The 14,197-nt window shown below is 46.6% G+C and overlaps 1 protein-coding gene across 1 annotated transcript; it reads left to right on the top strand.

Moving 5' to 3' along the window:
- Positions 1-302: 302 nt before the first annotated feature.
- Positions 303-13,214, top strand: LOC126522769 (uncharacterized). The gene is made up of 3 exons (XM_050171572.3): positions 303-682; positions 7,604-7,726; positions 11,960-13,214. The coding sequence occupies exons 1-3, from the start codon at positions 677-679 to the stop codon at positions 12,863-12,865; spliced, it is 1,035 nt and encodes a 344-aa protein (XP_050027529.1). The 5' UTR covers positions 303-676; the 3' UTR covers positions 12,866-13,214.
- The last annotated feature ends 983 nt before the right edge of the window (positions 13,215-14,197 follow it).

Below are 14,197 nucleotides of genomic sequence, written 5' to 3'. Positions count from 1 at the left end.
GTTGAGAGGAGCAAATGAGGCAAGCGTGAGAAGCGAGAGTGGTGCGGTGTACGGACGAAACGGCATGCACGGTCTCACCATGCACGTTTCTAGGAATAGACACTATTATGAGGGGAGGTTGGCGGGCATGTGATTTTCAATAGATGTTAACCAGTGGGCAAGACTGGGGAAGCCGCGTTTGCACCCTACCCTCACGAGAAATCGTGAATATATGCGCTGCTTGGGGGAAGGGGGCGACGAGATCTCGCGGTGGAGTAAAAGCGAGAGAAAGAGTAAAGGGGTGCAATCCGGGCACGTCTTCTGGTTGTGCGCAAAACAAACGAACGCACACGCACACACCTGGACCGTACGCACGCACACATGCATACACATACGCACACCCCTGAGACACTTAAGAAGCAATGGACGCGAAAAAGCGAAGGAGCCTAAGACCCCGTCGAGGACAGAGGAATGACGCCGCTCATTGTGCCGGACGGTTCCTGCGCGGAATTTTAACGAGATCGGGAGGGGCCTGCCAGGGTGCAACCTGTATATATATAAAAGGGGGACAGCGGTCGCCAGCAGTGGCGGAACGACAAAAAGCGTTAAAATCTGAGCACCCGACGACCACCACTCGGAGTATAACGGCACCACCCGGATATTCAGTTTGCACGGCGAGCGGCGACCCGTAAACGTCATGAAGGTGAGTACAGGGCACTGACAGTGTTGCGGACTGTGCGTGACGCATCGATGCGGCGAAGAATCAGGAAAAAAAAAAGGAAATGGTAACCGCGACACGATCGGCACGACCAACATGTGCGCGTTCCAAGTTGGACGAAGCTCCCACTGTGCCCGGCTCCGCGCTTCCGTGGGCGTTGCCTGTCTGATTGTTGTTACGCCTAACTGGTAACACTTGCGGCTGTCGCATTTGTTCGTGAGAGCAACTGGTCATCGGCATTGATCGCCATTGAGCGTAACAGTTAACATGTGTAGTTGTGAGTTAGAAAAGTTACATCCACGTATTTTAGCATCGTACGGCGTGACAATAAGCGTGATATAAAAGCGTGATGCTATAGCTTGCGACTTAAGCGTGAAATTAGCTTACCAGCGTCCAGATCAGACTGCCGTTTCTATTCGCTGCTCTTCTGATGTGCTAAGCTACGGAAAAACAAACAAACAGCACTTTGTTCTGATCGAATAAGTACTATTAGAATTGCTTTGTTTACAAGTGCTGCATGTACCAGTGTTTTCTAGACCAAACAAGCAAATCGGCGCGAATATGAAGGCCAAGCGGAAGGGTCAGCGTAATATTTCGGAGTTGAATATTCAAGCGTGTACACTTCATCATTCTTAGAAAGCTCCTGGGCAAAATAATGAAAATCAGCGCGAAACTTGACCGGAATCACCCAAGAGAACAATCCAGAATTAGAAAGAGTTATCATCCCTCACGTAATGAGAAATCAGGTAATTAGAAAGCGATACGTCATCAATCAGTAATTGAGAACCCTGAGTGATAAAACCAACATCTCTGTCTGCATGACTTTCACAGAATACGAAAAGGAGTTTGATTCAATAGCGATACTAGCAGACATGAAGGAATTGCGTAATTGAGGAAAAGAGGAAGGATAAGTAAATATCTTAAGAAATATCTACAAAGATTCTCCAACTGTCTTAATTCTCCGCAAGGGAAGCTGAAAAATACCACTTAGAAAGGGAGTCAGGTAAGGGGACGCAATCTCTCCAATGCTCTCCAGTGCATGCTTAGAAAAAGTAACCAAGGTGTTAGACTAGGGACCTTTAAGTGTGTAAATGAAAGGGAAGCATGCCATCAACCTGCGATTTTTAAACTACATTGCCCTGTTCAACAACTCTGGAGATCACTCACAACAAATTGTTCTGGGCTTTTAGAAGTCAGGACAACCTCCAAAGGTATATTTGTATATTAATGTGCAGAAGACTAAGGTAATGCTCAATAGTTTGGCAAGACAGCATATAGTTGTGACTGGCAGCCAGCCTCTAGAAGCTGTGAAACGTAAATTAACTATGCTAGTTAACACCATGGCCCTTGACCACAAAAAATAAATAAATAAGAGAAAAAGAAAATGTTGGAACGCACATTGCAGGCACTACCGAATCATAGCCAGCCTCTTACTGTTACACTTTAAAAGAAAAGCTTACTATAATTGAATTCGGTTGGTACTAACATGTGCTGCAGAAACTTGAAAGTTCGCAGAAAAGCTTGAGAAGAAATTGAGGTCTGCACAGAGAAGCAACGGAACAAGAAATAATAGGCGCAACATTAGGAGACAGAAGGAAGTGGTGTGGATTTAAGAAGCAAACGAGGCTAGTCAATTTTCTAGTTGGTTTTAAGAGGAAGACAAAATGCATAACATTCCTGGACCACATTGAGAAGTTCAACTATGCGGAAATGTTCACCTGGCATTTGGCGAAGAACCTACAACGTACAAAAAGTAATATAACTACAACGGTTAAAGCACGCAGACTACGGTTTTTCTTTAATATTTTTCTGGACTGCAGCTTTGCCGGTACAAAAGTTTCAATTAGCGACGTTGCTTAAACTCCTACCTCACACGTACGTGACCAGCCTAGTATGCTTACCTTTAAAATGGAGTGTCGTTAGTTATTTTATGTTCGCGCTATGGAATAGGAAAGAACAACAGGTTAGAGAAACCTCTGGAAGCTCACCAAGTTTTGTTGAGCTTGGAAAGAAAACGCGTCAAGGTTAGAGTTAATGGCGGACGCAGAGACAAAACAAAGCTTAGTCATACTGCTGGCTTCTAGCGAATGCATTTGACTAAGCTTTGAAACAACACGTCTAAAACAAAATTTATTCAGCGACACAGTGAAAGCTGTAACATCAACCTAGAAAGAAATAAGATGGTTACTTGAGAAAATAAAAGTATTTAAGACATTTTAGAACCTGTATATGACCTAGTTGACTACAAGTGAGAATCATGAAAGTATACGTATTGCAATATGCTCTTCATGGCAGTTGGTAACCAAATGTCACATACATTCATGCGAAACAATAAGGTTTAGGGAACGCCACGTCAAAGATCATGGAAACAAACCAGATGCTTGAACGACGTATGCTAGAAATAAATAAATAAAGAAAAGTTTGGCAGAACCTGCGCCCCACGATGATTGTCGCAGGTAATATGCTTAGCATTGGATAACATAGCGACAAACGTATTGCCACCATCGAAACGAGTTATGTATGAGGCGTGTAGTTCAGCGGGACTCCTGCTTCGCGCTTTCTTAAGAACACTCGGGGCCATCTAGCGGCACCGCCGCGAAGCATGCATGACCTCCGAAATGCATGGCGCGCCGATGCGTGCGAACGTTGTAAAACACGTCATGAGGCAGCCGGACTCGTCTCTCGCGCTTCTCGACACACTGCGCCATCTAGTGTCGCTGCCGAGAAGTCCGCGTGGAGCGTCCGAGATTAGAAATGTGGTGCGCCGGTGCCTGAGAACGCTGAGTATTGTTTCCTCGCTTTCTGCACATCCAGTCGCACATGCTCTGTGACCCATGTTAGTGAGAGGTCCAATGAAGAGCGGCGCATACGCAGTGAATCGATGACGCAGCTCGCTAGAGCGTTGGCGTGAAGAACGTTCACTGAAAAGTGGCACACATCTAGTACACTTGTGGCGCAGGCTGGTAAAGCGTCGGGTTGCTGTCCTTGAGGAACCGTTGTGACGTGGACTCGATTTCACTCAGCATGGGATAAATTTAAGGAATCGTTTTCGTCATTGTAGAGTGGCGCACACATAGCTCCTCAAGCTGGCGTCGAATACGTTTGCGGGGCGTCTTTCTTCTTCTGGTGCGGCTCTGGTCAATCACGTGAGCTGGTGTGAAGATAAGCCAAAGAAGGAGGAGGAATGGACGGCGGGTGGATTCTCAGTTAGGTCCGCTTAAATAGCGTCGCAAAGTGTTTAACTGTGCATATTAGCCTACACGTTCATTGAAGAGCGGCACACACCCACTGGCGCATACCCAATGCTCCAAGTCGGCATCCAAGAGATTTTTTGAACAGCGGTACCTAACCAGTCCTGCATCTACATCAACCCATGTCGGCATGTTTGTTGAAGAACTGCTCATATGTACACATTGTCACGTAATCAGCCACCCAAGCAGATTTGACAGTCGGTTTCGAACCCTGTTCCCTTAGCAGAGCAGCCCGATGCGCTACCCATTTGACCACGGACTACCCAGTGAATGAGGCAGGCGGGAAACTGGTTAGAGACATGCATACGTAAAAAGCTAGCCCCCGGAACGTACGTGAAGTACCCTTAGCATGCTAGCGCTTAAAAAAAATATTCCACCGACCACATACCCTGTGACGATTTATTTTATGCGTAGCATATTGCAGGTGGCTGCTTAGTAGATATTCTTGGTCATAAAATGTTACCAGATGAACCAACTTTTTTCGACACGAGCATGCATGTGTCAACACCAAGGCGACGAAGGCAGCTACGACGACAGGGTGACGGCCAGGCACGATGGCATGACGGCTGATTTATTGCACTACGCCGATGAAAAACAACGACCTGTTTCGTTACTATACGGGCTTATTCCCGAAGGTAGTACAATGTCTATACAGGGTCCATTATGAAAGTAATGCGCATTTCCTGGGAAATATAGATTTATTGACCGTACCTTAACAACAGTTGAAATTCTTCAAAATAATCTCCCCCTGCATCAAAGTGTCTGCCACGCCTGGAAGGCACCCTGAAACTCCTCGACGGGAATGTCTCCCAGGAACGCTGCGACATGCTTTTGGATGTTTTCCACGGTCTCCCAATGCTTACCTTTCAGCGCTCTTTTCAGTCGGGGAAACAAAAAAAAGGTCGCACGGAGCAAAGTCGCGACTATAAGGGGGATGGGAAACCATCGGGGTTTTACTCCGGGCCAGGAAGTTGGTAACGATGAAGAACGTGGGGCTGTGGGCATTGTCATGGTTGAGCTTGACCGTGTATTTGATGTCAGCCCTCACGCGCGCGTCCCGGCGTTTCAATCTCTTGAGCACCTCCAGGTAAAAGGCTGAGTTGACAGCTTCTCGCTGCGGTATAAACTCAAAATGGACGATTTCTCGGGTGTCAAAGAAGACAATGAGCATCGTTTTGATGCGAAACTTGCTCATTCGCGTCTTTCTTGGGGCGGGGGGATGATTTTGTGTGCCACTCGCTGCTCTGCCTTTTCGATTCTAGGTCGTACTCGAACAACCAGGATTCGTCTCCGGTTACTACAGAGTTAAGAAAGTCCGGATCATCTTGAATCAAATCCAACAATTCTTGACAGCGCAAAACTCGAAGTTCTTTATGATCTTCCGTCAACACTTTCGGCACAAGCTTGGTGCAGTCCTTGCGCATTTGCAGATCCTCTGTCACTATCGGTCACTCGGAGTAAACTGACGACCGGCTGCGTTGGCAGGGCAGAACCCTCGCCACATTTCCCATACCATGTTTACCGCGATGCCATGGATAGTCGCCTCATAATAAAATCACGCGCATTACTTTCATAATGGACCCTGTATATATATATATATATATATATATATTTGAGTTTGTGGTCCAAAGGTGGCCTAATAGAAATGTGCGCTCGTGCTCCCGCTTCTTAATGTGGAGATTTCTATGCTCCTTCCCCCTCTCCCTTCCCCCTACCAATATAAGTGTACTTAGGGGCGTGATGTTTAGCAATGATCAACTTAAAGGCAATGAAAGATGGCTCATGGACAATACATCTCTTAAGTCGATGTTGAAGTAGATGCATGAAGGAGGCCTTCATACTAACATATATTTTATTTCCCCGTTATACAGCGTGGCAAGTCAGGCGAATAAAAAAAAAAATTTGATTGCCCCACAACACCGCGCAGTTTAAGATGTAAAACGATGGCGTCCTCACTATCAAATTTATTGTCATTCTTACTTTCGCTCTGCCTAGGATATTGACAAAAAGCGCGTTATTGTCATTCCACAAGATTGGCCGACCGAATCGATTAGACCAAGTTTTTATATTCAGCTTCCCTTGATTTACTGCAAATTATTTCAATATCCAGAGTGCAGGAATGCTGTCTGTCGAAAACGTACCCGGTCAACTGCCGAAGAAGCAAATGGATTTGGATGTAATATTTTCCGACTTCATTTTCTTTTGATGACTCAAAAAAGAAAAAGGCCCACTATTTCTTATTTCTCCAGAGGTTTAGGCTGTTTGGACAAAAGCGAGAGTGCGTGCACCCATGCTGCATACCGTACAGCTAGCTTACCTTGCATTCCTTTGATCTGTGCTATCTTTCTTGTGCATCCTGCCTTCCATTCGCAAATTTCTTTTTTTTTTCGATCCTTTCACTTACCCGTATTATTGTGTACGCTGGTGCTTCACAACATGTGTCTAATAAGAACGAAAGCACCTAGTTGGAAATCCCAGGGAACGATTACTACATACAGAACACTAAGGTCCAAACCTTATGATCTCGTGTTCGAGAAAACATAATGGGGTACTGTTTCATTCTACTATAAAGAACAAGGCCATTTATTTATTTATTTATTTATTTATTTATTTACATTGCAACCCTAACAGCGTTATCGCAGAAGTGGGGCAAAAAAAAAAAAAATCAAAGGTGCCACGCATATAGCAAAGAACAAGCGCAAGGCAAGGTTCTGAGCAGCCTGAAAGGCAACTCAGGCTTTTCCTTTCATGTCGATACTTTGTATGCGTGTTCAATTTAGCACTGATGATATTATTCGAATGTTAGGTACGATAAGCGACCCAATCTTTTGCTTTATTTAAATTGGATGTTGTGATACATGTTCTGCCAACAAGAACAGGCATTCACATTGGCAGGCTGTTTGTGCTATTTTCGTTTGTTTTACGTTTTGTACACTGATTGTATTAATATTGTTTTGCTAAACAGAACTGCTGTGACCGTATGCTTGCGGACGGAATGCAAGCAGAACGTACATTTAAATTTAGAGTCGGAAAAACAAGGCAGAGAGCGCGTGCAAGTACATAGCTCAATTTTAGCAATAAAGTAAATCGCTTCGATGTCGTGCAGAACAGTCCTGCGGACAACAGTCGACCGAATCATTAACAGTACCACGTCAGTGACGACTGGCTCGCCAGTCAGCTCCTTCTAATTATGCGAAGCGACGACATCGGCAAGATGATCTTGATCTCTCGCTGATCACTCTTGGTCTTGCCACTTCCCGCCGTCAGAAGACGCTGTGCGGCAGGCAAGCCTAGAGGTTCTGCGTAGGCTCCCTATAGGGAGTGAGCATTTATACAGTAACTCTAGGCCAGTCGACGCTCGCGTGGTACTGTTAAAGAATCGTTCAAATGTACTGGGGTATACGGACCAAGACAAATTTTGCAGCTTATATATTTGAATTACCGATCAAGAAATGGTACTGCTAAGCTTGTAGCCATCGTGCAAGACGGTGGGGAAGTGTTGGCGGCGCCGACGTTTGGCATTTTCGACTGGTCACGGCGTCGCAGTGTTTTTAAGCAGTGCCCCAAATCACCATATTCCGAAGCACTTTGGAATTTCCCGAGACCCTGATGCTCATAAACAGAATATATGCCCAATTCAATGTGATTGACGCAGGTACTGCTACTCTGCCTCTTCCTGTTCCTAAGGGAAGCCAGCTGTGGAGTGGTCGAGGCACCCGCCTATGGCACGGCCCTGGTCCCTGAGACTGGAACGTCGTCACAGTACCGGTCTCAAGATGTAAGTCGGTGTGGCGCAGCAAGTATTATCGAGTATATCGTAGCAAGGCGTCGTGCTATTTCGCTGCGCATCTTAGTTAATCCTGACACACGTTCAGCTACAGAAGTGCTGCGTTTAAAACAGTGCCATTGGTATCATAAATTTGAAGGAAAAACGACAACATATCTTCGATAACTAGAAATGATCTCGCATCTTCTAGGACCAAAAATAGCGTTTAATGGCCAGGCTTGCTCTTTAAATGCACTGACACACCTTTGAATTCGTATAATGAAATGAAGTCAGCTAAATTCTCGCTAGAAGGTATAACTTTGCTTAATTTAATGGGGTAACAATGTCGGCTGAGTGCCTTTTATTGAATGTTGGAAGGACTCCTTTGAACTAAAATGTATTTTTACTCTGCGCACACGAGTGTATCAGTAGCTTTAGCGACAAATACTGGATATATGAACCGAGGCCCTGTAGTGTACGTCGAAATAGTATGTTGACGCACCTCTAAATTCGAGCGGTGTGAGGTCGAGCGTAGAAGCACTAGTTCCTTATTATTGAGAAACTTAAGCTGCTTTAACTAAACGTAGTCGATAAATGGGCTTTTCTAGCGCTGTGGTGTGTCGGTGTCCATCTGTTTTCCGTAGACTTTGTTCAAGTTGTGTCTAAGCTTGAACAGGAAAGGCACGCATGTATAAGAAAAAAAAAATTAAAAGCGGACAAGTAAGGGTCGGCGTGCCGGCGAGTTTTATATACACTCCATTTCATCCGCCTGTACATGCCGCTTTTTGAGATGCTGTTGTATGGAAGCATGATATACTCTTATTGTGCTGGAGAATAAGGCTCAATAACGTCTGTTGGAACAAATGAAAAAATAAACCATGGATTGGAATGCAGTTCGCAGCATTTAAGAAAACCGAGTTTTTGAAGAAACCTTTGGAACTTAAATTGGTTCACCAACTAAACAAATAAAAATATGTCTTAGGGGTTTGATACTACGAATATCTGTGCAGATTTTTCAGACACGTCTGGGTTGTCGTAAATTAAATAATGAGGTTTTACGTGCTAACACCACTTTCCTATTATGAGGCACGCCGTAGTCGGGGACTCCGGAAATTTAGAGCAACTGGGTTTCTTTAACGTGCACCTAAATCTAACTGGGTGTTTTCGCATTTCGCCTCCATCGAAATGTGGCCGCCGCGGCTGGGATTCGATCCCACGACCTCGTACTTAGCAGCCTGGGTTGTCGTAGGCGGAACTCGCAAAACTCGTACAAGATAATCATACAATAAGGCAGCAGTACCAAGCCACTTGTTTCATTATGTAATGACGATCGCTCGAAACTCGGGGTTTGCGCTCCCCTGTATATCGCTTGCTCTTTGAAGGGCACTGACGCAATAAATTCGGCAGATACACTTAAGATTGCTTACGTGTGGGAATGCGAAAGCATTGAATTGCCTTTGGTGAAATGTTGTTTTTTCGCGCGTTCATTGCCCGTGCAAACTCCCGCCTGCGTTCTAACTGCACCAAGGTAAATATACGTGGTAGCGAAGCTTCCATAGGAGCCCATACGTTCAAAACATGGCGGTCCATCGGTGGTTCATGGGGCTTAGCGCCATCTGTATGTGGTGGGAACACTTCCGGCGGAAGAAAAAATAATGTGACGCCATGTCTGTTAAAAGCAGAAGTGACGTCATTTTGTTTTCGAAGGCGCGAAATTTGTTTTGTAGTCCTTCATTTGGAGCTATATATTCAAATGCCCCGCCATTCGACTTGATGGGCGTTTCGAGCTTTCAGCGTGGAAAGCGATGCAGGAAAAGGCCAGCCGTACGGCTGTCGAAATCGCATCCCTGCACAGAACATACTTTCTTTGGAGGCCGACGAAAGCTTTAGGTGTAGAGTGCTGATCCTATTGTCGGATGCCAAGCCAGTCGGCCAGCGCAGTCGCACGAAAACAACTACACAATTATCTGGCGGTCGTAACTCACTACTTTTGACTGAACAGATTAAGAAGCGATGGAGCTACCCGCGTCACCAAATTCAGACAAACTTCGACAAGCAAGAAAGCACAAACTGTGAGGGGGGCGTATTTCAACAGGTGAACTTTACGAGTGCGCCTTTCTGCCCATTTCAAGACGTGCATTGCATTGCGAGTGATATTGGCGTCAACGCCCCCTGTAGCGATGGGCGCTGAAAAGAAATGCATTTATTAATAATAATAAATTAAACTTGTATTTTTTTAACTCGTCACGAATATATAAAATTGACTAGGAATTTTATTTTCGTTGAATGAATCTGTGTCTCCTTTGAATTAAAAAACGAGTTTTTCTTTCCCAATGTTTGTTCCCTCCAAACATAGTCGCGCTTCAATCACTGCTCCCATAATCCCCCATGCTGATGTCGGTGACAATCTGCACTGAACCGCTTTTCCCCCGAAGCTTCGCGACCTATTTGAATCGACCTTGACTGCACCTTGATAAGACCAAATCAAAACGCGCCAAGTCTATCAACGTGGGAGTGGCGCCACCTGTGACGTGACGTCGTGTGCAGTGCCGCATGTGACGTGACGCATGCCGTGTCTGTGACGTGACGTGTGCAGTGCCGCATGCACTAAGCACACCTTTAGCCAGCCAGAACGTTGGAGTCGCCTTGGTTTCGGGGAAGCGTGCTCGTCACGCATCCCGGAGGCCCGGGTCCGATTCCCACCTAGGCCGAAAGTTACCAAATTGCATTTTCGACGCCATTAATTCGCTTTGTTTACGGGAACCCCCCTGAGAAATTTCACGTCAATCCTGGCATGTCGTAACCTGTGTTTACCCTTTGCGCCGTCGGCCATTTTAGGTACCATCTTTCGGTCACGCCGACTGGGGCATATAATGCTTTCGCGTTATTAAAAGGAAATGATCTCACAGTAGGCGTGGAGCATGCAACGGAGTCGAGTGCCAGGACTTTGCGTGAAGCCTGCAGCACGTGAAACGGAACAATGAAGCCCCCCTACAAAACTAAATTGCCGCCTAACGGTTCACGATAACAACGGTTCTCATTGTCCGCACCGCATGGAGCATGGATCGTTATGGAAAACATCGGACCTCGTCGGGAAGTGTCCTTGAATCAAAGCGGCACTGTAAGAGCTCCTAAATCCGGATGCGGCCTGCGAGTTCTCATGCATGGCTGTATATCTGTTCGCACCAGAACAATGAGGTGGCCACTTAGCGCCTGTAATTGCGGCGAGCTCCGTGCTCCGTACGTCAGTTGTGAGACGAAGTGCCCAGAATAGGTGGGTCCGGGTATGCGTACTTTCGAATTCCGGTCAGGTTCCCTTATGGCTGGCTTTCATGTTTTAAAATTTATGAGATAACGGTTGCCACGAAAATTTACCTGTTTCACTTGTTCCGTCACAGAGTGGTGCGCGCGAGTTGTCATACGCAATGCAGTTTATGTATATATATGCTGGACAAAATGGGCACAAACACTCGCCCTGTGTTACGGTATTTTTTTTTGTCTCCGACTGCAAGAAAAAAAAAACAAGGTGATATGAATTACAGAAATGCGAGGTAAGCTACCACGAGAGTCGTAGAGAAGAGCACGTGTCTGAAAAGCCCCGCACTTTCTTTTTCTGGAGGAAAGCTCGATATAGTAGGTCACCGAATCTCATTACGTCGTCGCGGGGACACCCATTTCTCTCTGTTTCACTGCGTTCACACGTTCTGAAGTCTAATATCAGCTACGTAACCAAAGCCACAACTCTGATCCACCGACGAAACAGGCTCTCAAGTGTCGCGTATGGGAAGCGTAACGTGATGTAGTAAAGTTTTTCATTCGGAACCTTCAAGGATACCTAGAGGGGAACTTTCTGTCTGCTAACTTGCTTAAAGCTATAAAAAGAAGAGTGACGCTATATAAACTAAACAGTAACCATAAAATTTAGGAGACATTTTAGAACGACTGGTTTGTGTTTAGTGAAAACTATCACATATTCGGAAAGGTTACTAGGAGATTCTTTGAATAGTCTACAATATTACTACAGTACTCTTCATGGTACCGTTGGTCCACCAGTGACTCTAATAGGGCGTCATACTCGCACGTTTATTAGCGGGCAACTCTTTCCCGGTCAAATTCAAACACACTGGGATGAACATATATGTCTCGCAATATTGGGCGCGCTTCACTTTTCAGAGGCTCCCTTGATTCCATTTACATAGGATGTACTGCGTATATAACCTCGGTACTATACGGTTCATAACGCAGGTCCACGGAAACTACGAATTTGGCTACGAAGAGAAGCACACGTCGGGCGGCTCCTTCCGCCAGGAAACCGGAGACGCGTACGGCAACAAGTACGGCTCGTACGGCCTCACTGACGCCGACGGACGCGTACGCATCGTCAAGTACGTGGCCGACGCGAACGGCTTCCGCGTCATAGTCAACACCAACGAACCGGGAACCGCGCCCTCGACGCCGGCTGCCGCCTCCATCAACGTCCCACAGGAACCCGTCGTTCCGACACCCATCGTCAAGGCCGTCGTTCCCGCCGCTTCAGTGGTGACGGCTGCGGCAGCTCCCGCCGTGGTCGCAGCTCCAGCTCCCGCCGTGGTCGCTGCACCCGCTCCAGCATTTGTCGGAGCGCCCGGACCCGCTGTGGTGACGGCCGCAGTCGCTCCGGCGACCGTGACGTCCATCAGGAGATTTGTGCCAGCCTCCATCTACACAGGAGCCACTGTCGCGGCGCCCGTTGTTCATACCGCCCCCGCCTTGCCGGCAGTTCCCGTGTTCGGATACCGCCGTGCCGTGGCCGCGGCTCCGGTGCTGACCGCCGCGGCGCCGGCCGTGTCGTACTCGACCGGCTTCGTGCCGTCCCTGCCGTACGCCGCTTCAGCAATCCCACCGCCGCCTGTCCGCAGAGTGATCGTCCGTAAGGTCGTCCCTGCCGGTTACGGGGCCGGTTACGGAGTGCTGCGCAGTTCGGCGGCGACGTACGCTGCGCCAACCGTCGTGGCGGCTCCTGCTGTGTTCGGAGCCAAGTTGTCGGCGGCTGCGCCTGCATACACGTACGGTGGGCCCGCTCCGGTAACGAGCTTCGCAGGCAAGCCTCTGGACTACTACGAGCATCTGGCCAACAAGTTCGGAGCGACTTACCTGCGGCGTCGCCGATGAGCGAGATGTACGACTCGAATTAGCGTCTATTTGCTGCCTCATTTTTGTTTGTCCATGGTTCGCTAGCTCCTGCCTTCATTGTGTCCAGTATTTATGCCCAGCTCCTCATGTCAACCTATTCATGTCCAGTGTTGTCCAGCTGACGATGGCTGCGGTCGGATGCCCTTGACGGCTCCGTGGAGGGTGTCTATGACTTTTCACCTGCCTTTTTGTGTGCATTTCTGTGTATGTCTCTGTGCACCCTGAAAGCAAATTCTAGCGCTCATCTACTCTAGACCACGCATTCCTCTGGCGCTCGCCACGCTTTATGAGTGTTGAAAATAAATACGCTCTATTTATGATACATCCATGTCACCGGTGTTGATTACTGCTTTAGCTTAATTGTGCAACCTCATTTTCAAGAACTTTCTGACACTTCCGTGCGTAGGGCTCATCGATAGCCTTAGTAAGGCAAAATGATGATTAAGCTTAATTTAGTATCAAACCACAGTCACAACGTCCTGATCGTAGCATATACTTTGGAAGACACAATAATGTGCCGCTTCGGGGTGATCGAGGGAAGAACGGTTTTAGTTACCATGTCACCCCGAAAGAGGAGACGAGAGAAATTGGGGGCGTGCAGGGTAACACTTTCGTGCACAGAGGCGAAGTAAGCCGAACTTTTGTGTTGATTTATATATTAATTGTGGTGCCTACGTCTTCTGCATTTCGGGACACTGATGCTGATACACAAATTAAAAGACACTGTTGACACTCCTCGGACGTGATGTACTCTTGTACAAGAGACATACTAGAGCACGTCATGCCGAAGGTGAGTGCATTATGGTGGACATCGTCCATCTCTAGAAGAATCATATGTACATTGTTTTGGAGGGTGACATAATGATAAATTAATAAAGGCTAGCTGTTCGAACGTTATCCCATCACGTTCATATATAATGAGTCAATATGACCCGACGGTATATATCGACGGTTCGTCAGTTTACGCGTAACATGCGCTACATGTAGGATGTTTAGTTTAAGGCGAAAGAAAGACTTTCTAGGCTCATTGTGAAGTTTGTGTCAGCAGACCTGACCGCCGGAGTGCCCACCGAAGCGTCATCATGCCATATGAAAACAGATTAAAGAATGAAAAATGATTGATAGGGACAATTAGTGAATGATAACGTTATAATAGAGATTGGTAGAGGTTGACAATAACTCGTAATGGCTTATAATGACTACTAATGACTTGTAATGACTACTAATCGCTACGAAATACCAAAATGTCTAGCGACGGGTTGTAATGACCACAATTGATTAGAAATGACTAAAAATGTTTAGTAATGAGTA

Source organism: Dermacentor andersoni, chromosome 6 (genome assembly GCF_023375885.2).
Source record: "Dermacentor andersoni chromosome 6, qqDerAnde1_hic_scaffold, whole genome shotgun sequence".
Taxonomy (NCBI): Eukaryota; Metazoa; Arthropoda; class Arachnida; order Ixodida; family Ixodidae; genus Dermacentor; species Dermacentor andersoni.
Note: the sequence above shows the minus strand (reverse complement) of the source record. Positions and strands in the feature narration are given on the sequence as shown.

Bases quoted from the DNA above. Each gene is read 5' to 3' on its own strand.
- LOC126522769 (XM_050171572.3), top strand. The intron at 7,727-11,959 runs GTAAGTCGGTGT...TTCATAACGCAG, and splicing joins CACAGTACCGGTCTCAAGAT to GTCCACGGAAACTACGAATT.